General features: G+C 35.6%; 1 protein-coding gene across 2 annotated transcripts in view; it reads right to left on the reverse strand.

The window, feature by feature from the left end:
* Positions 1–5,670: 5,670 nt before the first annotated feature.
* Positions 5,671–13,612, reverse strand: part of CEP192 (centrosomal protein 192) — a 65,134-nt gene continuing 57,192 nt past the window's right edge. For both annotated transcript variants that reach the window (XM_035317532.1, XM_035317531.1), the window contains exons 41-44: positions 12,299–12,420; positions 11,554–11,677; positions 11,037–11,095; positions 5,671–6,167 (exon numbers count right to left, since the gene is read on the reverse strand). In XM_035317532.1, the coding sequence (XP_035173423.1) occupies positions 6,002–6,167; positions 11,037–11,095; positions 11,554–11,677; positions 12,299–12,420 (471 nt within the window). In that variant the 3' untranslated portion in view covers positions 5,671–6,001. The remainder of the gene's footprint in view (positions 6,168–11,036; positions 11,096–11,553; positions 11,678–12,298; positions 12,421–13,612) is intronic.

Here is a 13,612-nt window from a genome sequence, read left to right on the forward strand (position 1 = left end):
TGCCGGAATATCTTTAATACTCTACCTCAAAAAGCCACCACCACCCTCAAGAACTTACTTTGTAAACTAAAAGTCCTTCACAAAATCCGCTTTACCATTTTAACCTTTTATATAATCAAAATAACTTTCTAGACAGCCAGGCCCTGATATGCACCTTTACTAGGTTGTCTGAAACGCTAATTAGTTTCAGATGCCAGGGCAACAATTTCCAAAACACACTGAAGCACGTGTACAGAATGTATTATAACTGCATTTGTAGTCAATGATGTGAAAACTTTACAAAGCTGTTGAATAATTATGATTACTAATATCCCAATTAGGCTGAGCAGGTACAAAGACATCCTCAGTGTTAGACACTTAATGAATTTCAAAAAATAATTTATTTCTGAATTTTCTCTCTGATTGGTATTAAAACCAACACTTAAGATTACCCTAATTAGAAAGAGATTTCTCTTTTTTTCCTAAAAAGTTTGCCTGCTTGGCATGTTTGAGCCAATCTTCACAGTCTGAGACAAAGGACTGCATCCAACAGGAGAAAATTGAAAAAAGTTTCAAAACCGACAATGAGCAAAATGAGAGACAAGAATTACATACAAAACTAATTCTGATTCCTTGATCACAACTGTTGTGGCTTGGACTCTTAATTAAATCTGATTTGCAGTCTTTGAGAATTGGTCATAGTTGTTCTATTTTTCTGTAATCCTAAAAGAGGTAAAGACAGACATCAGGGCTACCTCATAGTAAGCACTGGATAACTCAAAGCAAGATCACACTGACCACAAAAGTTTATATAATCTGTGTAGATAAGGCAACTGTGGGTAGAAGAAGCAGTCTCATTTTACAGACTAGGAATGAAACTAGCTTGAAGCAACTTTCTCAAGACTTTTGAAGTCCCATTGATGTTGCCAACTTGCAACTAAAAATACACTGGCTACACTCCAGCTCTTGGACTTTCATTAGTGGGGAAAAACTTCATCTAGAACTGATAAATCAACCATCCAGTAAAGATTTGGGCTCCCACTGAAGCATTCCTTTCCTCTTCTTTGTCTTCGCTACCCCACTATAAATAAAAAATAAAAATCTGTCTTCAAGTTTACGTTGTGCAACTTACGCCTTAACTTTTCCTAAAGATAATTTGCTCTACCTGTATGTGACAAGCTTCACGTCTAGAAATGCTCACTGTTGCCAGTACATCCAACAACTGTTGTAACCGTAACAAAATAGTACACGGTACTGAAACTGCAAAAAAAAAAAAATAGTGATGCCAAATTTATTTATTTATTCAGTAGGTAGGTTAATTGCACATCATGTAGCACTAATAGAAATTCCTGTTAAATAAACATTTGAAAACAAGAGCCTAAGGGGTAGAATAATGAAAATATTAGAAGGTTACCTATCCTTCTTCCCTCACCTGGAATAATTTTGATTTTTCTTATGAATACAAATAAAGCAATATAATTCAGACAGCCAAACAGCTGCTGGGACAAGAGCTCTAGGGGTGCTTTCTAATGCAGAGTTACCAGTCTCTAGTTTCCTCTTCATACTGCAAAGAAACTCATTGTCATTAGAAACAAATCAAGAGAAATGGGCTGCAAATAGATGCCAAAAAAATTGCGTCACCTGCAAACCAGGTCTTTCTGCAATAAACTGAATATACAAACAACCTTTGACAAAATTTTCGATGTGTTCTAACTGTTCGTTTATCCTTACGGAAACCAGCATTGCAAAATCTTAACACAAGGAGGATTGTCATCTACCCTTGTGGAAATGACTACTAAAAACATTGTTCCAACGGATAGGGAAAGAGACAAAACTATATAGCTCTTATTAACAGGCACCGATCCTTCGTCCTTAGCAGTCCAGCTTCCTTATTAGCAGACAGCGATCTAAAGACAATTTCTACAGTGAAACCAAGGCTTGTCAGAAGATAAGAGGTTAATCAACCCTCTCACTAACAGGTTCAGAAAAGATGACCACCAGGTTGGACATGTACGACTAAATCATAGCAGAGTTTATTAAAATGTCAGTGTTAAGTAGATGGTCTACTGCTAGAGTAGTAAATGCGCAACAAACATGCCTTCTATGAGCAACGAATCACCAGCCTTCTCTTCAATAAATAAGACTTTTGTTTCACATTACTTGTTAATGTAGCTAAAGAGAATCTGTAGCATTAAACTGTTGTTGCTAATGACTGTACATCCATTCTACATATATCTCCGAAGTATTCTAGACTAGCTGTAGTCTGATTTCAGAGATCAAGTTTCTGGTAGTTATTGCAGTGTTTCTGGAGGATATCTTTTGGTTTCAACTCATCCAAAAGTAATTCAGTTGGCATACTCTAAGACTGGTCAGCAACACAAATCAAAGCACAGTGAGTAGGGATAATTAGGAGGTCTACTCCAAAAGCACTTCTCCTGTTTCTATGGAAAATTGTTACACAAGAACAGGTAGCTCATTCTGCACACAAGAGCCACTTTAGCATTCAGAAATACTATGAGAAGTGTACTTTAAGAGGAAGTACTGGTAAGATATCTCGAAGGAACTACGACTCTCAACCAAGACAGAAGTCCCTTAAAACCTAGTGGAATGAATAAACAAACTAAGACAAAACAACCCTCCTCATGCCCTCGCCCAGCATCTGCTCAGCTGTACATTGTTTACTCCCAGAGCAATCAGGAGAAATGCACACATCAGTCCTTAGCTACACAGAGTTGTAACAGCTTCGCAGCAACGTATGAGACACTTTCTCTTGATTATCTGCCTTCCTACCAGGAACTAGGTCCTGTAAAATTCCTTCCACTGCTGAGACAGGAAGATGGGGCTTCTAATATTTAAGTTTAGCAGTAAATTGAGTTTTCTGCCAAAGTGGGATCTCCTGAAAGACTGAGTTAACATCCTTACTGCATTTCATTCAACACTGCAGTTGGGCTATATGATTTCTGAAAGTCTCTTCCAACTGAACTATTCTAGTCCATTCTGGAAGACTAGATAAAGCTACTGTGGTATGCAGTTATCTACAACCATATGTAACATTTTAGAAATGCCTTTTCAGAGGAAGAATTGAAGAGGCCACGGAGAAGATGCCAGAATTTTTGTAATGGCTTACATCTCTCCAGTGTACTTTCAAATGTTTTATTTCATCAACAAGACTGGAGTCTTGACTAGAGTACCTCCAGGCAACAGTAGCTAGAATACCAAGACTAGAGTACCTTTGGACAACAGTAAATGATGTTCCACCTGTACTTGAAGGATTACATTGTAAAACTCTAAGAAAAAAAAAAAAAAAAAAAAAAAAAGCTGGTGGCAATGGGCTGCAGGGTCTTAATGAGTACTGTCAGCAAGATAATTTTATTTGAGGGTTACCAAGAAAGGTCTATAGGTCGTAACATCACTCAGGGACATGACATGCTCTGCTAGTTATCTGGAGATAGACAGAAAAGATCTCTTTTTGAAATTAAGGTCCTTCACCAGTCATGGTGGATTATACTCCATGACTTTATGGGCCAGAGGAAATACACTATACCTATAGAAATAAAAATTTATTTTGATCTGATCAATCTTTCAAGTTTACTAGTTCAAATTATCCCATGAACACACATAAAAAGTCAAAGTATAGCTATAGTTGTCATGCAAAAATGTCTTAGCTTTAACACACCTGAGGGTGTTATGTATACCCTTCCAGTATTCCTCTTTGTCCTAAAGTAGGCAGTACCTTCCTCAAGAATATTATTCTTCCTCAGGAATAATAGGGGAAGGTCAGGACAGGCTGACAGCATCCTAACGTCTTCACCAGGCATATGAGCTCCTCCTCTTTGCACTAACAAGTGTGTTGTTGGCACTTTATTCAAACTTGTAGTACACCTGGAAGTAGCACAATTGCCTTTCCCAGGCCCAAATGGTCACTGCTCGTTTGTGCAGTTAATGTGTAAATGTCACTGTACAGGTAGAGATTAACCTTAGACAGGGGGGACAATTGTCACTTGACAACTGGACAACTTACAAATCAAGTTAAAAGCAGCTCAGGCCTATGAGAACCTGTGCGGTAATATGTACTACCTTGTATGAAAAAGTTTAGGCTATAGGATTTGCTAAGTGTGCTGCATAGTTATTTGAAATCTCTTCCAAAGATCAATTTTAACCACTCCTCAGGATACAGCATCAGATGATGTTGAAGCTTGCCTCATTGCAGAGTCCGGGATCATAAGGCAAGGACAACTTCAGAACAGAGGACAACTGGAAGGTATTCTGCTAGGAAATGCGTTGAGCTCAGTGTGGATATCTTCAAAGCCTATCTTTTTTTCAGTTCTGGAAGAGGGAGACTTCCAATTGTGCATTTAAAATGGAACCAATATTGGCTTTTGGACACCAAAGTCTTTCTCAAATAAGGAAGCCAAGTCTCTTGAGGAAAGGCAGCCGACAACATAAGATTCCTTTCATTCCAGTTCAGTATTCAGAAGTACACAGCCATCAAATCAACAAGGGAAATGCGCAAGCAGCAACAGCCAGAGAGAAGGCGAGAAGATAATCACAACATCTAGCAGAGAGGAGACTACACATACCCTGCTAGAATACACTGGAGGCAAGTCTACTGAGATCTAGTTAAATTCATTTTAGTAAATCCTCCCTTTCTTGTTGTCCAGTCTGCTGAGAAACTATGTTTTAATGAAGAAAAAGCAGCTGTAGTACACTTCCGTAGACTTTAACATAACTGTGGTAGAATGTATCAAAGGCAATTTATGTTTTCCCTTCAAAGTTATCTTCAAATATTGGTTGTCAGAAAACAGAATTAAACCATCTCATATTTAAATGAATTTCACTCATTCTTCTATCAACCAAAGGAATAGTTCTCATAGCTTATGAACATTATGCTACTGAAGGCATACAGATATCTGCTACAGAAATAAATTATCAAACAGCCAAAGGGTACAAAGGGCATGGTAGCAATGGGTAACCTGGCTGTAGAATCAGGTTGTTGATCATTCTACAATATAAGAACTGGAGAGCACTCAACAAAATTAGTAAGAAACCAGCTTAGCACATACCAAAATAACTTTTCTGAAAGAGCAACAAACTTCTGGAGTTTGCTGCCCCATGAGGTGGTACATGACACAAGATGAAAAGGTGTTCAAAGAAGTATATTAATAAATTCATGAACAGGTGCATAAATGGAAAAAAATAATAGGTGGGAATCTCAACCTCCCATCCCTAATCCAATGACTGCAGATGGTTGGCAAGTACAAGCAAAGGGAACCAAAGGCAGCAAGTCATGCTTACGTGATCTCCCAGAACATCATCTCTAGTTTGCAACTGTTAATAGACAGAATGCTGAGCTAGATGAATCATCTTGGAGGGCTGAAGGCAGTATTGCTCATGTTGAATTTATGTTTTCACATTGCTAGGATTAAAAAGCAATGCTTATGTCTGCCACTGAACTGTGCAGAGGTATAGGATAATTGTCAGCTTTATGGTCCCACCTTTACCAGGTTGAAGGCATGATATTTAACAAGTCAGCTTCTGTACTGCAACCGCTTCATTCCACACCCCAAAACAAAACGAAACACACACACACAAAAATAGTTTTGCTAGATTCCTGCCTCTAAGAACAGGAAGATTAATCATCTACTTACAGCGAGGAACCCTCTAACAACCGAAGACAGAAATCAGATAGAATCAACGGTTAACACGCTTTATTTCTGTATGTACAATGCTAAAAATAAAATACATTCATATCTAACTAGTCCTAATAAATGCAAAAATAGAAAACCTCCCTCTTCAACAAAAGTGCAGAAACATAAGTTAGAACATGATAACTTTAAAACATACAATGATATTTCTCAGTGTTTTTACTATGAAAATATACTTGTAGAACAAGCACCATAATTCATCTTAAAGAAGACTTTCTGTCAAAGCAGCATCACAGGGCAAAACAAGTAGGAAGTTAGTATGGAAATGTAGTAGCAAATCCTTCAATATTTTAAACTGCATGAACCGTTATAAATTATTATAAAGGGCTATAAAACTGTTCTGACTTTTCTTTTGCAACAGCTTTACCACATAGTCGAATATTAACATAGCCAAATTTGGCTGTATGCACAGCCAAGACAGCTTCAAATATGCCTTCTGCAGGTGGCTTGAACTGGACTGGCACGTTGATGTAATGATGGGATCTGTAAAGAGACAATTATGTGTACATTCAGTGTTAATATGCAAGTAAGTTGTACCGGATAGAGAAGTTCTAGTTTTGATTTCCCAAAGAGCAGTGTACTGAATGCATACTGGATCAATTTATTTATTTTTATAGTTTTGATCTATTTATCTTAGAGGGAGTTCAATTATAAAAGATTATTCTTTCCTACTAACTATACAAAGTATTAGTTTTCATTGCTGCTAGTCTAGCTGACTAGGTTTGGTCTGCCTCTTTGCAAGATAATCGATAGTACCTGAACTATATTTAGAGCACAGTTACTACATTTCTTCCTTTCAAAATTCAGTTGAGTATACTAAAATTTCCAATTCTTGATTGATTTGAAACTAGTAAAATAATTTCATTTCTAATTGCTTCCATATGAATAAATATTTCACGTGAATCATCACAAGCCAATAAATGCATCCACCCTCAAACAGTATTTTCAAGATGTTGCATCATATCTTTTTAGATTATATAAGTGTTCTTCTATTCAGATTGCATAAAAACATACCAAATAGTAAAAAAAAAAATATATATATTATAAGAATATATATATATATATATATATAATAAAGTCAGCTCTAGGTAGGATGTAATGGCTGGTTGTCTTAATTGTCAAAAGCCTAGAGTGAACATTTTAAAATATAAATACTATCTATACAAGCAAAGAAGCTGGAAGTGCTAAGTGGCAGCCGACAGGTAACAGTAGCAGGCATGTAGTAGAATAAGGAAAAACAAACAGCAAAAGTCAGTAAGACAAAGAAAATAAGACTGTTTTTAAACTTTATTGTAATTCCACTTTTCTGCCCGGGACAGTAATTAGTGCTATGCAAAATCCTCTGCATTGTGTTTATTTCCCCTACTTTTTTCTGAATTTGTTCCTATCTCTACATATATGTTTTCTTCTACAATAATCCAACCTATTGTAATCAGTCTGTGCAATTACCCTTCTTCTACACTTGGAAGTCATAATATTTGCCCTATGCATAAACCTGATCTCAACATATTTTTTTTTCCTTAAAGCCTGAAAATGTATTTAGATTTTTTTGTTTGTTTGTTAAACAGAAAGTGATCGGTGAGGTAACCTGTTAGGAGTATCCACCATCAGAATATAGACAGATGTGCCATCGTATTCTTTAACTGAGTTGGTAGAAAAACGACACAATCATGAAGTACTGAACTAAAATAAACAATACAGCAAAGGAGTTCAGCCAGATAAGTGTTTCATGTCATACTTTAGTGTTATACAACCAATCTGCCAAGCTCTGCCTCTTCAAACACCTATAACACATGGGATGAAGATATTTATTCAGCTTAGTTTAAAAAAAAAATATTTTAAAAATGAAGAACATCAGTAAGACCTTTTCACTATAACAGATACATTGCAATAGAGAAGAAAATTTAGCAAGAATCAAGACTACAGCTGCATACAACCAATCCACTCAGGGCTTTACAAAAATAAAAGTAAATTTAGGAGGTATGCACAAGTCTATCATCTTCAAAATCACATGTGTGTGCTTCCTTACATATCTTAACATTTACTCAAAAAGAACAATGTAACCAAACTCAAACTTACACTATTAAACAATAGGAAGTCATAGATAATTCTTTTCAAGAGATGGCCCCAAATAGTTAACATATGATCTCAATAATATTGAGCAGTTTCTTAGCATACAGCAACTATATTTCATTTACTTTAACCAATGAATTCAGGTATACATCTAGTTGGTGCTATACACTGTCCTTTCTAAAAGCAGAATTAGTCAGATATTACTCAGTTTGCTTTGTAGCAGCCAGTTGACTTCTCGCTACCAAGATAAGGCTTAACGGCCTTGAATTCTGATATTTCCTAGTCCAAAGGGAAAGATGCTATTTTCACTTTCTTCAACAAAGAAAACTAGGAAGGTCAGACTCTAACTGTAACAGTTCTTTGGTCTACTACATAGTATAAATGCTCTTAATTAATGGAAGCAACCCAGAGGAGTTTTCTGAAGTACAGTTACCAGGAACATAGTCAAAGTACTGTCAGGACAACTCAAATTCACATGCAATTAACTGTTCTGGTCTTAATGAGAAGTGTTACTTCAGTTCAAACTTGTCACTATGCCCACAACTCAGTCTATGAAGTCTATGTGGCTTTTACATGTTATTGCATCAATTTCAAGTGGTATTGCTGAAGTCAGGTATGTCTGAAGCCTACTTCATAGTCAAACACAAACTAATGTTGTAGTCCTCCAAAACCAGTATTTCAACAGAAACCATACTGGTAAGCTGCATCTAACTCATAGTAACCAAGTAACCAATAGTGAATGATGAATCACAGTTGCAAGAATAATGGCGACTGGAAACAAAAATAAATCAGTGAAGTGCAGAAGAGTTTTACCTTTTAGCACAGTATCTGAAATATCTACTACCCTGTAATCAGGTTATTTCAGATGGCTTCTGAAGACAATAGAAATACCTTAGTTTTCAAACTTCTTTAGGTAGGCATAATCTGGTAATCCTTCCAGAAACAGAACTTACTCAAAGGGTCTTATGAAGTCAAGTGTTATAATGTTTCATCCATATATTTATAAAACTTGAGAGTTATCTTGTTAAAAGTACTCTTTGCAGCATAGAATATATGCATATATTCTATGTTATATTGAATTTCTCATATTGTATTTGTCGACAAACATAACTCCTCTTTTTAATGCAAACTTCAGACATTCTTCCCCCCCATTCTTTACAGGACTTGTATTTTAACCATGAATATGTCATTTAGCATATATATACATATATATATATGCTTTAAGATATTTGGTGAAAATTACTGAAATTCCTTATTATATTTCCTGCAGTTTTGGTTGCAAGATGCTGTATTTTGGATAGAGCCTGTTGTTATTTTCATTTTAGCAAACAGAGGTGAAGGCATTAGCACTGCTAACTACTGGTACTTGTGAGCATACAACCAATTCAAACAAGAACTGGCAAACCACTGTGCCGGCTTCTCAAGGTCAGATTTCTTGATTTTAAATACAAACGTAAACCTGCAATTTCACTACCCAGATTTAAATCTTGATTACACATGATTGCTTTCAAATTTGGCCCTCAAAATAAAAAGCATGCAAGAGTCCATGTTTATTAAGTAACACTTCTTTTGGTCCAAATGTAGACAGGTGGTACTTGCTATTTTTAAACTTATTTACAGACTAACATTCCAAGTTCCTGAGAACAGTTTTCTTAGCTAATTGCTTTTGAACATTACTCTACAATATGTCCAGTTAACCTGGGCTAGAAGGATGCAGTTAATGCTGGCTTTCTTGAAATCCTCAATGATGTTGTTCTCAAATAAAATAAATTTAAAATTCTTTTAATAATTATTTTTTTTTTTTAAAAAAAAAAGCATCTGTTCAAGTCACATAATTATTCTGTGCGTTAAGCTCTTAAATGGGAGAACTTTTTCAGAGCGCTATGTTGACTTCAGATGAATGAATTAAAAAAAGCTAGAAGAGGCTAATATTTACAAATGGAGAAAATAGCCAAATTTACTAGAAGAACGGTACTAGAATGTGATTATTAAAAGGTAGGGTATATTTAGTTGATAACCTTTAGAAATAGCAGGCTCAATTTTAGACTTGTTAATTCTACTTTGGATGAAAGCAATAGGAGTTTATCAACTCTCATAGAAAATATACCAAATAGCTTTGACAGCATTCCTCAAGAATATTTTTGAAATATCTAAGTATCTTCCATTAAAGTTACTCATCTTTCATTGAGTGTTATGACATCCTGTATTTAGATCTGTGAGGCTGTACAGCTACAGACAAGCTAGTCACCTTTATTTGGTGAGATTTTATTTTGGTTGCTACTTCCATAAAAACCCCTTCTGTACTGTCCGATATATTTAATTTAAAAAGCCAGTTTCCAGCGACACTGGAAGATTGCTTAAGCAGAGTATTAACACTTAACAATAAAAAGTGTCTTTAAAAATACCTTTAATACCTGTGGTTAATAACACCACAGCCCTGTTTTTGTAATAAATGGTAAGTACCATTGGTAGGCAGGAAACTTGATTAGGAGACAGAGTATCTCGTAGTTCTGTTTCTGACTTGGCTCACAATTTCTATTCTGTATACCCTTGGTTTCTCCATCTTTAAAATGGGGATCTGTTTAAACACTGAGAATGCGTGCTGTAAGACTTCTAATGAAACGATTGCATTTCTATCTTTCTGACAATCCCACTGTTGCAGACAAGCACAGAAGAGATGCTGTATTTCTTGAAGAGATGACTAACAGGTCTGTCAAATACTTGTAATCAGCTCCAAAGATGATTGGGTATATTTTGAGGGATTGTTATCACCAACGTGAAGATTCCTTTTATGCAGGTAATATGCTTAAGTATTTGGTATGACCAGGCAATTCCACTGGCTGCTCAAACCTTGTATTTGCAGAGAATCTCTGATGCAGCTCTGCAGATTTGTCAAATTAGAAGCGTGATGAAAGCAATTTGCTTGGTCTGTTGTGTACAAAGTATAAATGGAAGGAATGACTTGATTGTGCACAGTATGCCAAACGGTTAAGTGAAGCATTAGGCTTAGCATTAAAAGCAGCAGCACTGTTAGAAACAATTTGCAGAGAAGAAATTGGCAGATGCAGAAATAACTGTGTGGGCTTATTCTGCTTCTAACCAAGATTACAGAGCACAGCATTAGCAAAAATACATATATATAAATACCCAGCATTCTGTCTGTCTAATTAAATGTATATATCTACATTTTCGCACTGTACATTAACAAGATATTTATCTTACTGAATTTCTTTTTAAATTTTTTTGTTAGATGAGAGTGTTAGCATAAGCATTACTCACCTTAGAGAGTATTTCGAGTGCTTGATGTAGAAAGGCTCTTTGGGACTCAAGAATGTCAGCTGCAATTTAATAAAAAATGCTTAAAAACTCGCTGTATCTAAGCCTGTCATATTTAATTTAAAACATGGCGAAGATAAACAAGGTCAATTACAAATACAGCTTTAGATAGACACAGTGTTTGAAAATAAAATGCCCATATTTGTGAGTATTAAGAAAAATCCAAATCTTAGGATGTTTTAATGAGTTAAAAATCAAAAAATAAATCAGGATAACAACAAATCTACATGAACTATACTTTAATATTTTTTTCAATTGCATATATTACAAATAACCTCACTGATTCAGTGAAGAAAAGAGAAAAATTACAGAGCAGAATTCTTCAGCTATAATACTGCCTTTTGAAATTATCAAGCTAAGACTTGCTCTATTGCAAACTTCTGTTAAGATTTAAAAATAGCAGCTGAACTGCTGGAAGGACTTATGAGAATATATTTAAAAGCAAGTTTGTAAAACTTACCAAGTGCGTTCTAAAGGAATTATTTCGCAAGTTGACTTTTAATGTGCGTGATTCCCCAACTCTAGTTAGAGGAAAAGTGTACAGGTCTTCTGGTGCATATACCCCTCGAGTTATATCACTTGATCTGATTTGAAAAAGAGAGTTAAGATATTAAAATTTCTTATTTACACGGTCTGCATATATTGACTGCATACTTCAAGACGTTTCTGATTTCTCATGAGAGTAAGTCAGGAAAAACAGAAAGATCCTAAAGGTATCAACTCTGTCACCTTAAGTTTTATAGGCTATACATTTTAGCCATTAAGAGTATAATGAAAGCATCACTGCAGCGTAAGTATATGTATATTTACTTATACACACTTTTACAATTTGAATTTCTCCCTAATGCTTTATTGGAGAGGTAACCTCTCTCCAGGGATTCCATGTTTAACCAGAAAATTTTACTCCCCTCCCATAGAATAAGAATTTTAGATCAACTTTAGATTGAAGAACAGCAAAGTTAAGATATGCAGTATAATGCTGCTCTTCTTTGAAGCAACTTTACAGTTTTGTAGAAACTCCAAAATGGGTCAGTTACAGCTTCGCGGCGTTCAGTCCAGTCAAGTCCCAGAAGTCTCCACAGACAGACTGCACAGCTTCTCTAGACAGCCTGTTCTGACTTATAACTATCCTAACAGTGAAAAGGTTTATTTTTAAGCTTCTACGCAGTTGCAGCCTCTCATTTCAATTTTTGCCCCATACATACCCTGCTTTAATTGTACGTGCTTCAGAGTAAACCTTCCTTTCTGGTAGAACTGGAAGCCCAGTTCCTATGACGGTATCTGTGGAAGCTTTCACAATTGCAGTTTTATTTTCAGTTTTAGTACCCTATTGGAAAAATAGAGATGCCTTTAAATACAAAATGTAAGTAATTTTCTTTACCGAAGAGAAGGGACTAAGGCTTTTTCTTCCCCCCTTTTTTTTTTCCCCACCCAAGTATAAAATTTCAGAATATTAGTCTGAATTATTAAGACAAAAGCAGTAATTTGGGAGGAACACTAACAGGCTTTTGTGCCTAATAAATACTTCTCACAAGCCAGTTCACAGCAAACTAGCAATGCAGGCAGAATCTCGTGAAAGCCACTAACAATTCTTCTGCAGATATTCTGCCCATAGGCTTCAGGAACAGCAAAGTCAGCAGAACAACTGCTCTGAAAGGCAGACTTAAGTCATCATTATAGGTTAAATTCTCAGAAAAATCAAGAAAATTTGTAATACTTCTGTATTATAGATAATACATCATTCCCAAATAAAGATCTCTCCAGAGAAAAAGAATAGTGCATTATATAGTAACTGTTAAACTGAGATATTAGACCAAAACATCTACCATTTTGAGGACCTCTATTCAGGGTACTCTGTAACACAAGAAAACCAGCTCACCCTAAGGGAATACTTTGCCAAGTAGCTAATTTCAAATTCTTCATTGTTTGTCAAAATCTAGACAGATACTGTCTGGAGCTCCACTGGTCACAACAACTTGCACAAAGACAGAAAAGAACAGAGATTCTTTACCTCCTGTGCTTATGATCATACAATATGATCTTTATCATTATTATTACTTTTTTTTTAAACAGTGATGTTTTAGACAAGCAGTTGATTCCCTTATGCAGGGAAGACTAAAAAAAATAGACTATTCTTCAACAGAGCTGCTATGACAAACTTGTCTTTTAGACATTTATTTCTTGTCTTGAAGGAGCTGCTAATCAGTCTGTCAGAAGTAGTAGCAGCCAGCAACAACAAAAAAATAATCTAGTTTTAAGAGAATACTCTTCAATTGTAAATAACTCATGATCTACTACAGAACCCAACACAAAGACGAGAAAGGATTGGTATGTCTCGTTTCAAGAATTTTAAGTTTTCCATGTAAGGAAACATGATGGGTGTCATGCCTCGGTGTTATCATTCACATTCTAATTTAGAATAGGGCAACTTTACTGCATGGGAATAATACACATTACACAATAATACAGAACAATCAGAGGATCTTCCTGGTTTTGTAAGAGCATCGTGAAGTATTGCT

Source organism: Oxyura jamaicensis, chromosome 2, assembly GCF_011077185.1.
Source record: "Oxyura jamaicensis isolate SHBP4307 breed ruddy duck chromosome 2, BPBGC_Ojam_1.0, whole genome shotgun sequence".
NCBI classification, from domain to species: Eukaryota; Metazoa; Chordata; class Aves; order Anseriformes; family Anatidae; genus Oxyura; species Oxyura jamaicensis.